The sequence below is a fragment of the Miscanthus floridulus genome, chromosome 15 (assembly GCF_019320115.1).
Source record: "Miscanthus floridulus cultivar M001 chromosome 15, ASM1932011v1, whole genome shotgun sequence".
Lineage (NCBI taxonomy): Eukaryota > Viridiplantae > Streptophyta > Magnoliopsida > Poales > Poaceae > Miscanthus > Miscanthus floridulus.
Window position 1 is genome coordinate 73,466,076 of NC_089594.1, and position 21,726 is coordinate 73,487,801.

At 44.7% G+C, this 21,726-nt stretch overlaps 1 protein-coding gene across 1 annotated transcript; it reads left to right on the plus strand.

Annotated features, from left to right (window-relative positions):
• Positions 1-17,785: 17,785 nt before the first annotated feature.
• Positions 17,786-18,262, plus strand: LOC136507657 (uncharacterized). Its single transcript, XM_066502316.1, has one exon. It carries the CDS (start codon positions 17,786-17,788, stop codon positions 18,260-18,262), a length of 477 nt encoding a protein of 158 aa, XP_066358413.1.
• The last annotated feature ends 3,464 nt before the right edge of the window (positions 18,263-21,726 follow it).

The window sequence follows — 21,726 nt, forward strand, 5'->3', positions numbered from 1 at the left end:
CGGACCGGGGACCCGGGCCCACCTGCCCACTTGTAGATGCGCGCTACGGAGTTGCCTGCAGGCCTCAGGCTCCGGCACGTGAGTCACGGCGGCACACCAGCAGCAGCAGGAGGACGGCGGGATACAACACCCGATTTACTTTTAAAACATCTAGATGAAGCATTTGCAACATAAACTTGAAAACAGATAAAACACTTAGAACATATGCTTGAAACATACGTATGTAGCCATTGCAACATGTGCAACACCAAGATCTACTTTTGAAACACCCAGATAAAACATTTGTATCATAAAGTCTGAAATAGATGAAACACTTGAAACATGCGTTGGAACATACGTAGGTAGCCTTGCAACATGTGCAACACTAAGATTTACTTTTAAAACATCCAGTGAAACAACTGAAACTCCTGAGACATCGACCTGAAACACTTAAAACACGACGTCGCCGGCGGCTACGGCCTACCTGGGAAACTGTGGTACCCAGCAAGCTTTGGAGAACGTGTATGGTGACTACAACTTAACCACAGGCGCTGTCGCGTGTCCTCGCACCATCACCGCCAGGACGTGGAGCCGGAGGCAGCGCCCACTACCAGGGACCTGGAGGGGGACATGGGGACTGAGTAGCAGTGGCTCGATGACAAGATGGAGCGCCGCCGCATCCGCATCAAGGGATGGCAGGAGAAGCCGCCTCGAGCAGCAAGGTGCCACTGGACCTGGGCCTTAGGCGGGCGGCGGTGCCTGGGCGAGGAATCCGATCTGATGAGGAAGAGGATGGCACGGATCTGGGCGGAAGGGATGAGCACAGTGAAGTTTTTGTTGAGAGACAGAGAGCGCTGCTCTGGCGGATGAGTGGAGGAGCGGAAAGGGTAAGTGCAGGAGATTTTTTTGTTTGAGAGAGAGCGCCGGAGCGGACGAGTGGAGGAGCCGCGTCCGGTCGGGATGGGCGACCGTGACCAAGTATTTCCGCATGTAGCCGTGCATGGCACTGATTCCGTGCCTGCCTAGCTGCAACGTTTGGCATACGCGTATATATACGCATGCTTTCCTACCATGTTTGGTTACCGCATCTCTTTAATTTGCTTCCTCTGTTTGCTCCTTCCATCCTAATCTCCCGAATATCTATTTCTATAAACTTGCTGAGATACATGGACGATGGTGGCATATATATGTAACACTTGGCTAATGAATCAATCATTGCGTAGTTAACCCAAAATACATACGCTTTCAGCTTCAGAGGGCGCTGAAAGTATAACTGGGACAGTATGGTCTCTCACCGCCACGCATTCGTGCTAGCACCCTGGTTTACAGTGATTGTTCATAAGGTCGATGAAAATTTTGCTACCTGATTGTGGTCCCTTTGTGGTGGCGATGATTCACTAAAGCCTATAAGACATGCCAATTACTATCACCGTCTTCTTGGGCCTTTAGAGATGAGGAGCCATGGAGGCATGGACATCAGTGCCAGGAGTGCAAGAAACAACATCCTGGTCTTCCAGATAAGCCCAAAAGGGTTGAAAGCAACGCGCCTCCCAAATTGCACGCCATATGCTCTAATTTTGTGCCAGTAAACAGAAGAACGAACAAACTGTCATTCTTAGTTTCTTACTATAGTTCTATACTATACTGGTCATGTAATTATACACTTCTGTGTCTTGAATCATACACTCGAGGTGAAGAAGGGAGGAGCAGTGAGATTTGTGGCAGTAGTTCGGCTGGTGCTTGGCTTGCTGTGATTTGGGAAAAGAAACAACAGAGATGCATGTGGGAGAATTGGGTGCTAGTGCTTGGATTGAGGTGCAGGCGTGCAGCTGCATGCCCTACGAGGAGAAGAGGGAGAGATGGTGTTCTGTGTGCGAGTTCTTCATCCAACAATAATGCAAGCCCATATGGAGTTAAGAGTTAAGATCATCAAAGTAAACTGCACTGACATAATCTCTTTCTCCACATGTATTTCTGAAATTTTCAGTGTACGTACTTCACATGTCACACACTCCACAAGCTGATAAGTAGCTATGATTAGTTCCTAAAATACACTTATATTTTGCAGGACACATTGTAACAAGAGTAAGGCCGTAATAGGTTTTTATTGGCACCAACTTAATGGCTCTGGTTGTTTAATTTTAATAAAAAGAGGACATGGAAACATGGCCACCTTTGTAGTCGTCTCAACTTTTAACTGGGCTGGGCTGCAAGAAAAATGATAAACGCATGCGCATGTTTTGTCAATGGGATTCAGGGCCAGGTGGGCGTCCTCATCGGGAGCACAACTAAAGGTGTTTACTGAGTCCAAGTACTACATAGTAAAGGAAACAAACATTTACATCAATGTGATATTATTGTGCTGTCTTCTCTTGGGCGGACAGGGGGTCCATAAAAGAGCAATGAGGGTGAAGAAATAAACACCATACCAGGCATCTTGAGCATGAGCTCTTGCTTCAGCTTCGTTCTTCTGGTTCAAGATAGATGAATGTTTAATTCAATATTTTCCTAGAGGCTCCTCCACTCTTTTTCGGCCATAGGATCTGGAGGCACCAGGATTGATCTTGTTATAGAGGATGGTTAGGCATGGAGCCTGTGGGGATAAGGATGCTCCAACAGGAAAAACTAATGACGCGGTGGAAGACAACCTGGCATCGTCTAAAACCGGGAAGTCAGAGGCAGAGTCGATGGCAGAGGTTAGAAAAAAATAACATATGGGAAAGTCGATAACATAGATAGTTTTGACATTGCACATTCCTGAGCCCTTTCCTTTTGGTTCCATATTTAGTTAATAATTCGGTGTGCTTTAAAATCGACCAACCAAATTAATTGATAACCAAAAAAATTGAAAAAACAACAGTCAACAAAGAGGGAAAAAACAGGTTTCAGAGGGCCTTACTGTGCGTCTGTGCAACTGTGCCGAACTACAGTCTGTAGACTTGGATGGTGTTACGGAGGGCTGCAACTGCAAATCATAAATTGGATCTGGCCATGAAGACAGTTTGGGTGAAATTGCAGAGGGTTGCAGACTTGCATACCTGCAGGAGCAGAGCGAAGTCGTCGCCGGTACCACAGTGGTACAGTACCAGTTCGACGGCGAAGTCACGATCAACACCAAGGGTCGCTGGCTTGCTGCGTCGAGACGGAAAACGAACGGTCGGACTGCAATTTCCGTAAAAAAAATGAACGGGCAGACTTGAATGCAGTGCTATAGTCTTTTTTTTCTTTATTCTCTGACTAGATGGATACCCGCGTTGCTGCGAAAATTGTAGATTAGTGACTTGTGTGGCATGATGCGTAGATAATAAAATGTTTATGTATCTTGATGATGTGGATATTACAATTGTACGTGCTAGTGTATTTTAATTATGTGTGATAGTGCATTGCCTAGTTGGATAGCTTGCATATTGAGAGAAATATGGTAGTGGGGTTTGGATTTTAATGTTGTGTGATAGTGCATTGCCTATTTGGATAACTTGCATGTTAAGAGAAATATGTAGTGGGGTTTTGCTTTATAAGAGTATAAGATAAATTCAGAAAGCCCATATGGCTATACGTTCAACACAACCACAGCCCAAAAGGCCCAAATGTACAGTAACAGTCGTCTTTGACTCCTGAATTGGAGTTTCTTTTTCCACGGATGGACCTGCATTCATCTTCAGAGTTTGTAGGACCGAAAACGGCGACCAAAGGGGCGGTGAATGTGAGCCAAAAATTTCTTTCGATAATTAAGGCCGCTGTCCTAAAATCACCGCCAAACTCGCAAACCAAACACCGTGATGTCCACGACCCAACTAGTGGGTGGATATTCCCTAAGAACACAGCGGGACACCACAAACGGCAAGAGAGCACTTCCCGAACCGAAGGACGAAAAATGAGGTACCCAACTCCTATTGAGAAGAAGCGAGTTCCCGAATTTAAAATACCCAAGCCAACTCGTGACAAGAGTACCTAGCTAGGTAAGTTCCTTGGAACGGTAGACGGAACACGAAACTGAGATCAAACGACCAAAGAAACACTGCTGAACTGAGTACAGTCAGCCCACAGAGTGACCTTGGGAGAAAAATCAAAATCCCTATCAAATGGTGTCAAAAAAATTATGAAATTTTAACCACAGGATCTAGACACTGTGTCTCCACCAAATTTCAGCTCCAAAATCGAAAGTTTCACCTACCATACACGTCCCACATTTACACCGGACGTGTCTGGTATTTACCAGTAGTTCTCGGGAAAAATCGATTCAACATCAAAACTGGATCAAATCAAACTCGGAAAGACTTGAAACTTTGCAGAGAGGATTACAACCAAGTTGGTAGGCTACTCCTAGAAGAACATCGCTGAAGACAAAGCCAATCAATGGGAAAATAAGAAATTACGATAAACCCTAGTTTTTTCACACTAGAACTTGATTTGCCCCGATCTATGAACTCGTGAGGAATTAGATGAAATTCTTTGGTGGAAGGGATCCACTCACGTCCTAGTTCATCTCGGATAAAAAAGAACAAGTCAAAACACTCTCAAAATGACGAATCAAGCCAAGAAAGAAAGGGGAAAAACAAGAACACGAAAAACACGAACGCGATTCACAAAAGCACCTCACAAATCGCGGAGGACACGAGGAGGTTAGGGCCTCCATTCCCAACCAAAATCATAGGTTCAATTACACCAGGACACTAGTTCATTGGTGGACCTCTTGAGAAGAACCTAGAGAGGCGGAAAACCTAAGGAGATGGAATGAAATGGCAAGAGGTGAGGGAGATTGGGGCTCCCTCATCTTTATTTAACATGGCTATTTACACAATCCCAAACATGCCCCTAGATATTTTGAGTCAAACCACTTAACCCGAGGGAGTTATGGTCTAACCTGAGGTAGTCTTCATCCGACGGCCACCGCGCCCTTCATGAGATAGCTTCGCCTCGACGTGAACTCCTCGATGCCGCCACGTGACGTCCGTTACTCCTCGGAACCTCCGCCCAGGTTTTGAGGCCCAAACTCGAAACCGTCCACCCGGTGGTTTTGAGGCTCAACCCACCAAACCGCCCGCACATAGCGTACTCCATACGTGTCCTCCACAACTCAATGCGTGTCACCTCCGTCCTCGACCGCCCGGCCGCCAAGTCTTTCAGAGCCTCCGCTTGACTTGCACGTCCGCCGTCTTGACTCGGTCAACACGGTCACTCCCATGTACACTTGCGTTTGTTGATGTCCCAAGATGTTAGCTACCACGGCTGGTCACCCCGCCTCCTGGTCCCTCGGTCCAAGCCTCACGTTCGTCCTTCACCGCTCCCAGTCCATCGGCACGGCACGTCCCTACTTGACCTTCACCTCGCCGTCAACCACCGCCTCCGAGCTCCACACCTGCGCACCACAAGTTAAGAGACATGTTGCACATCCCAACTCACACCATGGTTAGTTCACAAACTCAACCCAAGACGTGAATCACATTGACAATCACTTATCACAAATCCGACCACAAGGGCACATATCAACCTTGTGTTCACAGAGTTCTAGATCCAGCAGACCTTCTACAGTTCTGCCCATGGTTGCCAAGGGCGATTTGGGGTGGGGATCCGCGGCGGAGTGAAGGTATGATGAGTGCCCTATCCAATTTGGTAGGATGACCATCTTGCATCATGTCTTAAGCTGAAACTGAACTGAGCAAAGTGAATGAAAATTTACTCACATGCACTTCTTTGTCTGAATTTGACTGGATGGTACACTCCATGTAGTGTAGTTGTATGCGCATGATCTAGCTGGACTGATTACGTTGAATAATTGTGTAGAACCAATCAAATCAAATATACATGCTTGCATAGTTTCTTGATTGTCAGCTAACTTGAAAGTTTGGTGGATTTAATTAGGTTCGTCCCAAACCAGCCAACAATTCTTTTTATGAAAGAAGGTTTCATAAAAATGATAAAAACGTTAGACCTCTGGTGAACATGGATGTCCATCGATCACCTTCAGTTAGCCGGGACTTAATTTACATATTGGTTAGAAAAAATAGGCCAACAAACCGGACCTAATAAGTCAGCAGTTGTGCTTTCAGGACCTCCAGAAATGTCATTACCAGAATTGATTTAACATTTACTGCCTGACTATATTTGAATGGATTGTTAGTTGGTGACTCATTGATATGAGTGGTAAGTGCCTGACTATGTTTCGTTTCAATGAATTGTTTCGGTCTCCCTATTCTAACCTGCGTATAAAACAGGAGGGAATGGAGCAGAAAGCCAGTGTTTCTGGCCGCTCAAGTGATCTTGCTATGAAAATTGTGTGTAGTAGTAGGAAGCAAAAGGAGCACCTGTATTACTAGTCTTGTCGATGGAAGTAAGGTACAAGTAAGCAGTAGTGGCGCCAAATCGGACACATGACCTCGCCACTCCTCGGAGGTTCCGAGATAGATAGCCTGTGATGCCCTGGAACTGAAGGATAGCCGGAGCAGTGTTACACTGTGCCTCGCCGTCATGTACGTTTCAGCGAAGCAGCCCAGGAGCCAGGTCAGTGCACCAGTGCATAGGAGGTGCTCCTCTTTACGCTGCGAATCACCGTCAACTATTAAATTCTCGGCAGTGTATAGGATGAAGTACGTAGTAGCTCAATGGCATGAAGTCCTTGCTGCAGTCACGACTGTACTCACATGATGCACTTGAACCAACCCATGTACATTAGTACAACTATTCTGTCAGGTTTCAGATCCAGAGGTTTCTGCAATTGAGAATTGAGAACTTGAGGTCATGCCTAGCTTTGTAACAGCAATTGAACTGAGAACCGCGATCCAGTCCGGGCACGACAAAGTGGCAATTGTACATAACGGTGATGACAATTTTGCTACCGGATTGTGGTCCTTCGTGATGGCGATGGATCCACTCAAGTCTATCGAGACATGCCAATGACCATCACTGTCTTCTTGGGCCATTAGAGAGGAGCCAAGGACATCAGCATCAGGATCAAGTGCAAGAAACGAACATACTGGTCTTGCAGATAAGCCCAAAAGGATACTACTGTTGGGCCTGGGATCTCCCGCACGGGTGAGCCGACCGGTCACCGGTGTTCTCGCACACACACTATGGCTGAAGGTAGAAGAGGGAGGGAGAACAGAGCGCACACACACAGCACAAGCACCAGCGTTGGCCGAAACTCTGCAGAGGAGATGGCAAAACTGAACTCTCTTACTTCACTGAGTTACAGTGCGAAGCTATATATACAACTCTACCCATCAAATCCTAATACAGACATGCCAAGCTACCATGCTGCTACAGTGACTAGATGTGACAGCAGGGTTGACTTTGGCGCCTGCTCCTACTGTGGCTACAGTGCAGCAGGGGAGCCTTTCGGCGCCTGCCCCTGCTGCGGCTACAGTGCAGCAGCAGGGGAGCCCTTTCGGCGCCTGCCCCTGCCACGCGTATAGGGAGAGCAGCAAATTACTTTACAACTACAACTAAGGACATAGTTTATGCAAGGCATGTATGAGAAGACGGCATGCACATCTATCTTGCTAGATCCAATTTGGTAGAATGGTCATGTACCTTCCTGTCTAAGCCTGAAACTGAACTGATTAATATGAGTGAAAATAAAATCAAATCCACTTCTTTGTGAGAATTCGAGTGGATGGTTACACTCCATGCATTGTAGGTGCATGCGCATACTCTAGCTGGACTGATTACCCTGAAGAACTGTGTTCAACCAACTAAACTAAATAGTATATTGCTTACACAGTTACTTAATTGTTATATAGGTTGAAAGTTTGGTGGATTTAAATTTTAATTAAGTTCATCCCAAATCTTTTCATGAAAGAAAGGTTTATATGAAGATAAAACCATGAGACTTCCAATGAACATGTATGTTTAGCAATCATGTTCCATGTGTCAGATCCTAAATCAGACATTAGTGACAACCTGATAAGGCATCAGCTATGCTCGAATGATCTATTTCCTATTGGAATTTATTTGACATTTAATATCTGGCTATATTTCAATGGAGTAGTTACTATCTCATTGATATGCATAGGTAATTGCACTGAATCAGATTGTACCTCCTGGTCAACTGTTTCAGCCTCTCTATCCTGAATATAAAATAGCTGGGAAGGGAGCAGAGGCCAGTGTTGCTTGCTCCTCCAGTGATCTTGCTGTAGACATTATGTATAGGAGTAGGAAGCATCAGGAGCACCTGCATTACTAGTCTCTCAATCAAGCTGCGGTGGCAAACCCAGCAATAGCACAAGATAGGCAGCCACCCTACTACGGCAAGTGATGAGGCAACCTCGTCACTTGGAAGTTCTGAGATGACAGCCTCCGCGAGTGCTAGTAAGTGCTTGCAGATGAAATACAGTACCATGCTCCCAATTTTTGGGCCGTTGTACCATGGCTAGGAAGAAGAAGAGTTAACTAGGCTAGTCAAGAGGGTAAAATGGATTGCAATTAAATGGATAGCCACAGCTCAAACCTCTAAGGATTTTAGCTCTGTGAACTGCTAAGGCTAAAAGAATAACAAACATTACATGCTCTAAGAGGAATGCTTAGCTCATTCTTGTAAAGCGCTTTTTTCGCCGGGTCAATGACCAAAATTATTAGCAACATTAGGTTTTTTAGTAACTATGTTTTTTAGAGATAACTAGAAAATGTGTCTGTGTGTTGCAACAAGATAGACAGTATACGTCATCTGTTTCAATCCATTTTGGAATCGAACTCTATACTGCGGTTGGACAAGCCCTATTCTAACTTGTATATGAGCAGGGAGTGCTCATATACAAGTGCTATTAGGACTTCTATATGAGCCCTATTCATTGATAAGCCACTTAGGAGTTTTATCTCTAATTCATCAAGTGCTATTACTCTTAAAACTCGCCATCTCTTATGCTCAGACGAGTGAAAGAACAGATGAATCCGCGAGAGAATATAACATACCAAAATTTGGAGGAAGAATTTTTTCTCTTTGTTATTGGGTATAGAGTATAGACACAAATATAAAAATCGATATATACATATATATATATATATATAATAATAAAAATAATAATACAAATCAGAGCACTGGTGGAGCCACCGTCACGCGTCCCCGGGCGGCTGCCCAGGCTTGTTGGTCAAGTGTAAAGGGGAACTTTCTTTGTATTATAAAAAATATTATATATTTATAAATAAATATTTGTGCACAATAAAAATCGTCCGGCTTCTAAAATTTCTGGCTCTGCCACTGAATCAGAGTCTGTCATTCTCCCATCACCAACTGCAACCAGGAGGGTGTGTCACTAACTACTCCACGGCAAACCTCGCAAACTGTGAAAGTGATAACATAGCGTGATAAGATAGTGACCACCAAAAGATCATATTCCCGCTTGGTACGACTCCACAGCGGTGAAGCATGCTTGTCTCAAAGGCGAATAGTTGTGGCTGTCACAACGGAAGTTCTCTGCTATCCCATGCTGGCCTTGTACTACTTGTGCAAACTGCAAAGAACCCACAGAATACTGCTTTCGCATGTTCAAATTCTTGTATATAGTTTTATCGGAAGCTTTCAAAAACCAACATGAACGAGGGCATGAGCTACTTACGTTGCCATCTTCTAACAACAGAGTTCCCAATGCCTACGATGCCTATGCAGTTCACATTATATAAAGGCCAAAGAACTATTAGTCCATCCATATGACCTACCTGACTCGCACAACTATAGCTTTATTCTCTGCCTTTCACACGCACGCTCTTCTATGGAATAAACGAAAAACATCGCAACAGTGGGTATGAGGATGCGTATATATATTACTTGACTGTACCCTTCACACTCCAGCTATAAATTATATATGCACCTACCATCTGTGGTAGACCGATAAAAAGAGTTTAGGCAGGGCCAACTCGAAGCGACAAGCTAGACTATAAAAGAAAAGAAACAAAAGAAAATTTGGACACATAGAGACATTGCAATCGCCTAGACTACAGAAAAACTGCAAGCTGTCAATGGTTTAGGATGATTCCTTTAATTTGAGGAACACATATTCTTCTTGCACTAAACCATTCAAAATACATAAAAATAGAACTCATGGACCAAGACAAAATAATAACCATGAGTAGGGGTTCACCACCACAGTGAGAGAGAGGGAGAAGAGTAGTTCCGGAGCAATGCGTAGAGCGCAACTATGGAGGAAAGCGGTGGCAACCCATTGTGTGACTTGCGCGTCTAATGAATTTGTTTGGCCATGTAGTGTTGGTCCAGTTAATCAAGGCTAGAAGAACCAACAGCTAGCATCTCTAGCTTCTTCGCCGATCTCAGACAGGCGACAAGTTTGCCATGTGCCCCTCCACTCTTTTTTCTATAGTAGGCTCGGGAGGTGCCAAGATTGCTCATTACAGTGGGGCATGGTTAGGCATGGAGCTTTGGGGATGAGGTTGCTCCAACAGGTAAAACTAATGTCGCGGCGGACGACCACAGGGCCAGAGTATATGCATGATATGTGCGTACACCTGCCGTGCGCGTCTATTTTGTTAGATCCAATTTGGTAGAATGAACATCTAGCATCCTGTATTAATCTGAAACCGAACTGAACATAGTGATTGTAAATTTACTCACATGCACTTCTTTGTCTGAATTTGAGTGGATGGTACACTCCATGCAGTGTAGTTGTATGCACATAATCTAGCTGAACTGATTAGGCTTAGATATTTGTGTTCCACCAATCAAGTTAAATAGTATATGCTTGCACAGTTTCCTCATTATTGTCAGCTAGCAGGTTGAAAGTTGGGCAGATTTAATTGGTTCGTCCCAAACTAGACAACAATTCTTTTAATGAAAGAAAGGTTTAATAAAAAATATAAAAACGTTAGACTTCTAGTGAACATGCATGTTCAGCGATCACCTTCTGTTAGCCGGAACTTAACTTACATTTTACTCACATGCACCTGTTCTGCTTACACGATCTCTCCGAAGATGTATGGACCAGAATTGATTTAACATTTATTTACTGCCTTACTATATTTCAATGGATGGTTAGTTGGTGACTCATTCATATACGGAGTAAGTAGTAAGTGCATGGAATCAAATTGTACCTCTTCTCTCTAACCAGTGTGTATAAAGCAGCTGCGAACGGAGCAGAAAGCCAGTATTTTTCTCTGGCTGCCCAAGTGATCTTGCTATGGAAATTGTGTATAGGAGTAGGAAGCATCAGGAGCACCTGCATTACTACTCTGTCAGATGGAAGTTATATAGAGGCAAGAAGTACCGCGAATATGCCAAATCACAGACACCCCCTAGCCACTCCTCGGAGGTTCCGAGATGCCTAGCTTCAGATTTTGCTACCTGATTGTGGTTCCTTCGTGATGGGCAATTGGGCATTCGTGCTAGCACCCCGGTTCATAGGTATTGTACACAAGGTCGATGACAATTTTGCTACCTGATTGTGGTTCCTTCGTGATGGGCATGGATCCACTCAAGCCTATCAAGACACAGCAATGACCATCACCATCTCGTTGGGCCATTAGAGAGAAGGAGCCATGGACATCAGCGTCACTAGTGAAAAAAAAAACATACTGGTCTTCCAGATAAGCCCAAAGGGCTGAGCAACACAGCTCCCAAATTGCACGTCATAGGCTCTTTTGCGCCAGTAAACAGAAGAACAAATAAACTGTCATTCTTATGTATAGTTCTATACTATACTAGACATAGTTAATTATAGACTTCTGTTCACTGGGGAAGAAGAGAGGAGCAGTGAGATCTAAGGCAGTGGTTCGGCTGGTGCTTGGACTTGGAAACATCAAACATGGCCACCTTCAAAGTCGCCTCAACTTCTAACTGGGCTCGGCTGCAAGAAAAATGATAAAAGCATGCATGTTGTCGTAATGGGATTCAAGGCCATATGGGCATCCTCATCTGGGGCCCAACTAAAGAAGGCATGTTAACTGAGTCCAAGTACTACACAATAATGGAACCAAACATTTACATCAATCTGATATTATTGTGCTGTCTTTTAATTTCTTGGGCGGTATTCTAGCACCCGGACGTCCATAGCGTCTAGACGCCCGCACCTGCTGCGCCTGCATCATGTGGGGACCGTGCCGCTCCGTGTCCCATGCCCGCATCATGTCTTGTGCCCCGCCCCGTGGCCTGCGCCATTCCGTGTCCTGCACCCACACCGTGGCCCGCACGCGCTTTGTGTCCGGCGTCGACACCGTGGCATCCCCTCCACATCCACGCACATGTAGGCGGGCCCAGCAGCTTCAACATGTGGCTACTACATATGGGTCTCACTACAACATATGCAACACCAAATCTACTTTTGTAACATCTAGATGAAACATATGCAACATATGTCCGAATCAATTGAAACACTTGCAACATACATATGAAACACCAGGGAAACACGTGTGTAGCCATTGTAGAACATATGCAACATCCAGATGAAACACTGGCAACATATGTGTGAAACATATGCAACACCCAGATAAAACATGTGTAACATACGTCTAAAGCATCTGAAACATTTGGAATAATACATTGCAACATAAGTATATAGCCACTGCAACATATGCAACATCTACATAAAACACTTGCAACTTACAACATGAAAACACTTGCTACAACATAAAACTAAAAATAGATGAAACATTTAGAACATACTCTTACAACATGTGCAACATCCCAATCTATTTTTGTAACATCCATATGAAGCACTTGCAACATACCTCTGAAATATCTGAAACAATTAAAACATACCCTTGCAACATGCTCTTTCAACTCAGCTCAACATCTACTTACTACTCAGGAGAATGGAGGCTCGTCGGCATGTGGAGTTCACCGGAGGTAGCGGCCCGGCGGCGCTAGGAGGCGGTGGCCCAACGGCAGCGGTTGCACGACATGGAAGGGAGACATCGGCCGCACCACGCGGAAGGGAGGCACCGGCCTCGTGACGCGACTGGGAGGCAATGGTCGCATGACTTGGAGAGGCTAGCAGCATGCCACGCCTGGCAAGCCCGGCAGCCGAGTGCGTCATGCCTAGTAAGCCCAGCGACCGAGCGTTGCGCCTCAGAAGCAGCTAGCTGGCCTAGCAATGTAGCGCACGAGCGGATGCCGTCGGGGCTCACCTACCTCTGCGTCGCCGTGAGCTTGCCTCTACGTGGAGCTCTCCTGCCTCCACGCCATCTCCCGCGTGGCTCGCTGGCCTCGCATCATTGTGCACGAATGACTACCGCCGAGGCTCGCCTGCCTCCGCGTCAACGCGAGCTCGCCTCTATGCAGACCGCATGCCGATGGGGTTTTCTTGCCTCTGCGCCGCCACGCTGCGGCTCGCCGCCACGTCACAGACCATCAGTGTTCGCTGCTTTGTGTTGGATGCGCACAAGGGAGCAAATTGGGGAGAGAGAAAAGAGGGGAAGAAAGCGAACAGATTGGATAGGAATGAGTTGATGAGCAGAGCGCTGCGCCTAGAGGCAGCAGACGAGCGGACAAAAGCGATAGGAACAAGTGGATAGGAATGAGTAGATTAGCAGTTTTGAGAAATGAAGGCGCAGGAGGTTATTGGGCTGGCGACACGGCCCACCAACGGACCGTCCGGCAGACGGATGCCCGCTTCAACTTCGTTTTTTTGGTTCAAGATAGATGAATGTTTAATTAAATATTTTCCTAGAGGCTCCTCCCCTTTTTCTATAGTAGGCTTGAAGGCACCAGGATTGCTCTTGTTACCGAGGATAGTGAGGCATGGAGCCAGTGGGGATGAGGATGATGCTCGACTTACTGCACGAGTACACTGCTTCTTCCTCCAACCATAGTCAAGCAAATTGATAAATATAGAAAACACTACCTTTGGAGGGGAGGAGAGATAAATGCCAGGAAACCACCTAAGGCTGCTTGGCCTCTAGTTTGTAAATAAAAAAAGGAATGCGGACTTGGTGTTCTGAATTTGCAAACTCAAAATGGAGCTCTGTTACTCAGGAACTTAGCTAAATTTTTCAACAGGAAAGATCTACCATGGGTAAATTTAGCTTAGGAAAAACACTATAGCAATGTCAGATTACCAGGTGGCACCAAAAAGGGCTCTTTCTGGTGGAGGGATTCTTAAGTTGCTCACCAAATTCAAAGGAACAGCATCTGTTTCAGTTCAAGATGGTTCAAGTATACTTTTCTAGGAAGATCGGCGGAATAACTCAGTGCTCAGATTGGAGTTTCCAGAATTACACTCTTTTGCAAAAAAATAAAGCTATAACCTTACAAAAAGTATACCATCAGAATGTGTTCTCAAATCTCTTTCATTTACCACTCTCTGTTGAGGCCTATGCTCAAGTGCATCTTATAGTTCACATGATTCAGAATTTAAACTTGACTAAGACAATAACTCCTAGAACTACATTTGGGGTTCAAGTATGTTCTCATCCTCAAGAGCCTACAAAGCTTTGGTAGGACAGACTGAAGCACATCAAGCCTTCAATTGGCTCTAGAAATCTTTCTGCCCGCCAAAACACAAACTTGTTTTGCTGGCTGCTACTCCAAGACAGGCTGAGTACAAGAAACATTTTGAGAAGGAAAAATATGGTACTGGAGAACTATAAATGTGTGGTTTGCAGCAGCCAAGTAGAAGAAACCTTGGAACATCTTTTCTTTCACTGTCCTTCTGCTAGCTGCTGGGATCTCATAGCCTTCCACTCTCTTGATGCTATTTCAAGATTTCAAATTGTTGAATCTTTCAAATTGACCTTCAGCAAAGAGTTCTTTATGGAAGTTTTCATCTTGCTTTGCTGGAGCATTTGGACGGAGAGAAGTGATTTGATTTTCAAAGGTCTCCAACCAAGTGTTATGAAGTGCAAAGTCAACTTCAAGAAAGAATTAACTCTGCTTTGTTTCAGAGTTAGAAGAAGATCAGAAATTGGTTTTGTTCAATGGTTAGAGTCCCTGTAATTCTCAAAGTTCCTGTGGTTCTCTATGTCCTGGAAATGCATTTGCCCCCCTTCTTCCTCTCTTTTCTGGTCCCCTAAGACCTCTTAGTTTTAGTTTGTTTAGTTTAGTGTTCTTTTCCAAAACTTTTGTAATCTCTTTATTTTCTGCTTTCTTATAATAAATTTCAGTAGTGGCTTTGCCCCTGTGTTCCTTAAAAAAAATGCTCTAACATGCAGGGGCGGAGAGAAGGTGGCGCGGGCAGGGGCCTGCACCCTCCAATGTTCCACGGACTTCAATTGATGGACCCTTAATCGCTGATAATTAGATATGGATATCCTTGCTAAAGCCCAGTTAATGGCCCAACTAAGGAAACCAAACGTCGGTCTTTGCCTACGACCTTTGCATTTCATCGATCATTGGTGAAAGTGAATCGATGCTATACTCGTCTCCTTCGTGTCTCTAGCTCTCCGTGTCTCCGTCCCTTCTCTGAGTAGGTGCACGCGCTCGGCCTCGGACTGCCGATGAGACTCCGTCATCCGTCCTAGGCGCTTCGGCTGTTCGCCCGTCGGAGACTTCCACGGCAGCACATGACGGCGCTAGGCCGGAGCAGGGCTGTAGCAGAGCAGCTTAGCGAGCAGAAACATCCGAACAGGAAGCTAGAAGCGGTGCTAGGCCTACAGCGGCAAGCCGACAAGGTAATATGCAGCACTCGTCGCACTGGTACTCTAGTCTGTTAGTGTCCATTCACAATTCAGTGAATCATCTCTTAAAACCAAAGGTCGCTAAGTGACTAAATTAAATAATTCTGATGATATTTGTTTATCCTATGAATTATCTCCTTTTATCTTGAATTGAATAATCTTTTTTTTATCTTCAACTGAACAATTTTATGACTATACGTGTATATATAATTGTACATATCTTTACTTCATATTTTTCTTTTGTCATTCCATGAATTTTATCGACAATCAGTGCTTCTAGCTTCCCCTGCTTGCTTGCATATAGTTTCCAGATCAACTTCGGTTAGCCTAGAACTTAATTTACATATTGGTTTTGTAATCAAATTAAATAGTACATGCTTGCATATAGTTTCCAGATCAACTTCGGTTAGCCTAGAAATTAATTTACATATTGGTTAGAAAAAAAACCCCAACGAACCTGACCTAACAAGGCACCAGTTGTGCTTGCAGGTCCTCCAGAGGTGTCTGCTGGTACCAGAATTGATTTAACATTTACTGCCTGAATATATTTCAATGGATTGTTAGTTGGTGACTCATTTATATGGTAAGTGCCTGACTATATTTCAATGAATTGTTTCGGTCTCTCTAGTATAACCTGCGTATAAAACAGCAGGGAATGGAGCAGAAAGCCAGTAGTGTTTCTGACCGCCCAAGTGATGTCGCTATGAAAATTGTGTATAGGAGTAGGAGGCATCAGGAACACCAGCATGACAAATCTGTCAGCTGCAAGTAAGACATAAGCGAAGACTGCCGCTAAATCCGAGACACCTCGCCACTCTTCGGAGGTTCCGAGATCCGCCTCTGATGACGCCAAATTGTAGCAAAGCCAGAGCAGTACGGTCTCTCGCCGTCACGCATTCGTGCTAGCACCCGGGTTCATGAGTGTTGAAGGTCAGCTATGTTTAAGCAAAGCTGTTTTCGATCCAGACGTGTGCACCAGTACAAAGGAGATGTGCATTACGTTGTGAATCACTTAGTCTTAAGAAGAAACATTATTTGTTCTAATTAAAAGGACTAATTCTTGTAAAGGGCCCCTTTTCACTAGATTGCTTGTTCAATGCATTGTCCAAATGAAAATTAGATTCACCATGAGACCTATCGAACCTCGAGAGTTCAATCCGATACAAACTTGACAGAATGTTCACCGTCAAGTTGTTTTTTGCTTAACAAGGTACCAGTTGTTTTGTGCTTGCAGGACCTCCATAGGTGTCTGCTGGTACTGGAATTAATTTAACATTTACTTCCTTAATATATTTCAATGGATTTTTAGTTGGTGACTCCTTCATATGAGTGGTAAGCCCCAAAAGAAGCACAGCTATGGCTGGAAGATGGAGTGCTGCCCTTAACATTATGTAACGTTCCTATGCTTTGTTTGCCATGACTTGTAATACTTGTAACTGGAGGGCCTAGCCCCTTCCACCCACCGGCATCGCCGGAATCAGTGGAATGAAAATCAAGTGGCCAGGGATCGGCTTTGATCCCCCGTCGTTGACCTCAAAAAAAAAAAAGAGTGGTAAGTGCCTGACTATATTTCAATGAACTGTTTCAGTCTCTCTAGTCTAACCTGCATATAAAACAGCAGGCAACAGAGAAGAAAGCCATTGTTTCTGGCTGCCCAAGTGAAGTTGCTATGGAAATTGTGTATAGGAGTAGGAAGCAACAGGAACAACTGCATTACTGCTCTGCCAGGTGAAAGTAAGATATCAGCGAGGATTGGTGCCAAATCGGAGACACCCCCTTGCCACTCCCCGGAGGTTCTGAGATGACTCACCTCAGATGGCACCAAATTGTAGGAAAGAAGGAGCAGTAGTCTTTACCAGTCACGCATTCGTGCTAGCACCCCAGTTCATGGCGAGTGCTGAAGGTCAGCTATGTTTAAGCGAAGCTATCAGGCAGCCAGATGCGTGCACCAGGACAGAGGACATGCTCATTACGCTGTGAATCACTCAGGCTTAAGAATCAACATTACTTGTTTTAATTAAGAGGACTAGGCACTACCGCATGCGTGGGCTCACGACATTACTGGAGCTTTATCAGTTCAGGTGATCACTGATTACCTCAAGGTGTGGGATCTAGTGGAACATGTCGAACTTCAGCCGGGATCGTAGGACAAACTGATCTAGAGGTGGTCGTCCGATGGTGCTTACTTGGCATCGTCGGCTTACAGGGCCATGTTCATGGGGTCCTGCGTGCTTCGTGGTGTCAGAGAGACATGGAAAACCCCGGTGCCTTCATGGGTACACCATTTTATCTGGTTGGTGCTCCATGGCCGATGCTGGACAGCGGCGCAGAGAAAACGCCACACAGCTTGCAAGACGCCGATGATTGCGTCCTGTGTTCGCAGCCTTCTGAGATGATGGACCACCTCCTGGTTGCCTGCGTGTTCTGTGGGGAAGTTTGGTACAAGGTGCTTCAGGTGCTCGGGTTGCAGCAGCTTACCCCGAACCTGGTCGAGTCCTTCTGTGAGTGGTGGCTGCAGGCAAGAAAGCGAGTTCCTAAAGTTCGCAGAAGAGATTTCGACGTGCTTGTCCTCCTTGTCAGTTGGATGATTTGGAAGGAGAGGAATGCCAGGACGTACAGAGCTGAGGTGCGGTCGTCGTCTCAATTAGTCTTGGCGATCAAAGAAGAGGCGTTGCAGTGGGATCATGCTGCGTATAGGCACATCAGGTCCCTCATTGTTCCAGGGTGATAGTTAAGCGTTCCAAGGCTCAGCAGCCTCATGTTTGTTAGGCAGGTTCCTCTGTTCTTCAGCTTCTGCATCTTTGTAGATGCTGTTTTCTTTTTTGCTGTAGCGCCAGTAATTTCCGATTGCTGTGCTTCTTTCGAGTTTGTATGTTTGATCTACTTCCTCTTAATGAAAAACGTGCCTCATAGCACGGTCGAGAAAAAAAAAATCTTGTAAAGGGCTCCTTTTCACTGGATTGCTTGTTCTCGATGCATTGTCCAAATGAAAATTAGATTGCATCGGAGACGATCAAAACGAACTGACATATGGACAATGTGTGGCATGCTTTGAGGTATAAACTGTTTTTGTTCTAACAAATGTATGCATGATAACAAACCCATCATGACCCGTGTCACCATCAGACCTGTCGAAGCTCGAGAGTTCAATCCCATGCAAACTTGACGGAATGTCACTGTCAGCTATGAAATTCTCGGCAGTGTACAGGATGAAGCGCGGTAGCTAGCTCAATGGCATGAAGTCCTAGCTACATTCACGACTGTACTCACAGGAATCACGTAGCTAGCTCAGAGGAACGTATCTTTCCCTAGGATGCCAAAAAAATGGCAGGGAAAGAATATACCCTAGGGAAACTTGTGCATTCTAGTAGTGTATTCTCAATACATTTTTGTTGATGACCAAAACTATTAGCAATATGAGGTAGTAGTTATTCAAATTGGAGTATGTTGGCCCCGATCAGTCCCCCTAAAATTTTTCCTGGATCCGCCGCTGCCCATATGGACTTATATTAAGATCATCAAAGTAAACTGCACTGCCAAAATCTCTTTCTCCACATGTATTTCTGAATTTTCACAGTTTACTTCACATGTCACACATTCCACAAGCTGATAAGCAGCTATGGTTCCTGAACCCACTTATATTTTGCAGCACGCTTTATAATAACAAGAGTAAGGCCGTAATAGTCTTTGATTACCACCAACTTAATTGGTTCTGGTTGGTTAGTTTTAAAAAAGAGAAGACATGAAAACATGGCCACCTTCATAGTCGCCTCAATGGGCTAGGCTGCAAGAAAAAGGAAAAAGTCCACATTTCCTCTCTCAACTTTTGCGAAAGTCCGCTTTTCTTCCCTGAACTCTAAAACCGGGTAAACCACCTCCCCGAACTTTTAAAACTGTTCGTTTTACCTCCCTAACCGGTTATAAGAGGTTTTCAAAGGCGGTTTTGTCTTTTTCTTTTTTATTTATTTCGGCTGAATCTTTGAAACATCATAGTAAATCACAGAAAAAACATAAAATAGAAAATCCAATTTTGTTGGACTCCACATGAGTAGATCTACACAGTGAACATATAATATGGTATGCTTTAGAACACATTTTTTGCTGTAGCATTAGATCTATGCTTTTCTGTAATTATTTCATAGCTGCAGTTTCTATGGTCCAATTATGGTGAAATTTTTATGATGGGCTAATTATTGTATGCTTGAACTGTAGTCAAGTTAGAAGTTTAGGCGATTATGCCACGACAATTTTGCTACCTGATTGTGGTCCTCTGTGATGGTGATGGATCGACTCAAGCCTATCGAGACACGCCAATGACCATCACCGTCTTCTTTGGCCAGCTAGAGAGGAGGAGCCATGGAGATATCAGCGTCACGAGTGCAAAAAACAACATACTGGTCTTCCTGATAAGCCCCAAAGGCTTGAAAGCAATGCAACTCCCAACACTCCTCCGAGGTTCTGGAGATGGTTATCCTCAAATGATGCCGAACTGAAGGATAGCCAGGGCTGTATGCTGTAAGGTCTCTCGCTGTCATGCTAGCACCCCGGTTCATGGCAAGAGTTGAAGGTATATTTAAGCAAAGAAGCCAAGGAGCCAGGTGTGTGCACCAGCGCAGAGGAGATGCTCATTACGCTGCGAATCCCTGAGGCTTAAGAATAAACACTACAGATTCTAAGAGGACTAATTCTTGTAGATGGCCCCTTTTCACTGATTGCTTATTATTCTTAATGCATTGTACAAATGAAAATTAGATTCCATTGTTGTGTATGTCTCTTGGTGACAATCAAAACAAGCATATGGACAATTTGTGCCATGCTTTGAGATATAAAACAGGTTCTGTCTAAACAAATATATACATGGTAACAAATCCATCGTGGTCCCTATCGCCATCAGACCTGTCTAACCTCAAAGTTTAATCCCCATACGAACTAGCTTGACAGAGTAATGTTCACTGTCAACTATGAAATTCTAGGCAGTGTAAAGGATGGAGAGCTGTAGATCAATGGCATGAAATCCTAGCTGAAGGACTGTACTAACAGGAAGCACGTGAACCATTCCATGTACATGCTATTCTCTCATATTTCAGATCCAAAGCTTTCTACAATTGAGAAATGGGTATGCACCCATATAATATGAAAAGTAATTGTCAAGGAGATAATTGAACTTTGGGTTAGTGTGATTTAAACTAACTAAGACGTCGAGTTTGCGTTGTGCAATATGTATCTTGGCTTGTGAATGTGCACGTGTTGAGTCCAAGGTGGTCGACGGCAATGGAGAAGGTCAAGCGAGGAGTTTGGGTCAATGGACCATGGGCGTTGAAGACCGAACATGGAGGGTTGGACCGAGGGGTCGTCAAGAAGCTAGAGAACGGACCAAGGATGGCTAGCACATGGCACAATGACGAGCAAGATCATGCAAGACGGTGATGAAGATGGCATTGACCGAAGTCAAGGCTAGGGTTGGACCAAGTCAAGGAGGTGCCACTAGTACTTGGTGGACTATTAGACAAAGGACACATAGAGGACATGTGTCGATACCGAAGACTTTGTGTAGAAGCTATGCAGCCTGAAGGGTTTGGATTTCGGCCTCAAAATCGTGGCCGGAGTGATTTCTAGGGTTGGCCACAGAATTCAGGGAGGATTCAGGGCAGCACGTGGCGATAACTCCATGTTAACATCGAGGCTAAGTGATGAAGAAGTGGAGAAATTGTGACCGTCGAAAGTGTATCAGATATTTTATTTATGTAGTATGGACCATATTGCCCCCAAGTGGGTTAGTAATTAAGCTTAGTATCAGCTCATAGAGCAGTTTGGGGATTGTCCAAACAACTATCAATAAGAGGGGTAGCTGGTGTTGTAGGTACCTCTTGCAACCCTAAATCACTTTTTGCTTAGGCTAGCCAAGTGCTCATTGCTAGAGATATTATAAGCCATAGGAAGAATTCACTACCAAAGCAAAGGTTTTTGCTGACGGCCAAAAACCGTCAGGAAAGGCCTGAAAATCGTCAAGAATAATATTCCTAACGGCCAGCCGTCAGGAAATGCCCAACAGGAACAGCTCGACAGGAATAACCTATGTTTCCTGAAGGCCAACCGACAGGAACCTTTGCCTGACGGCAATTCTTGACGGCTTAGGTTTGACCAGTCAAACCCAAAAACCTGGCACCATAACCGTCAAGAACTACGGTCAGG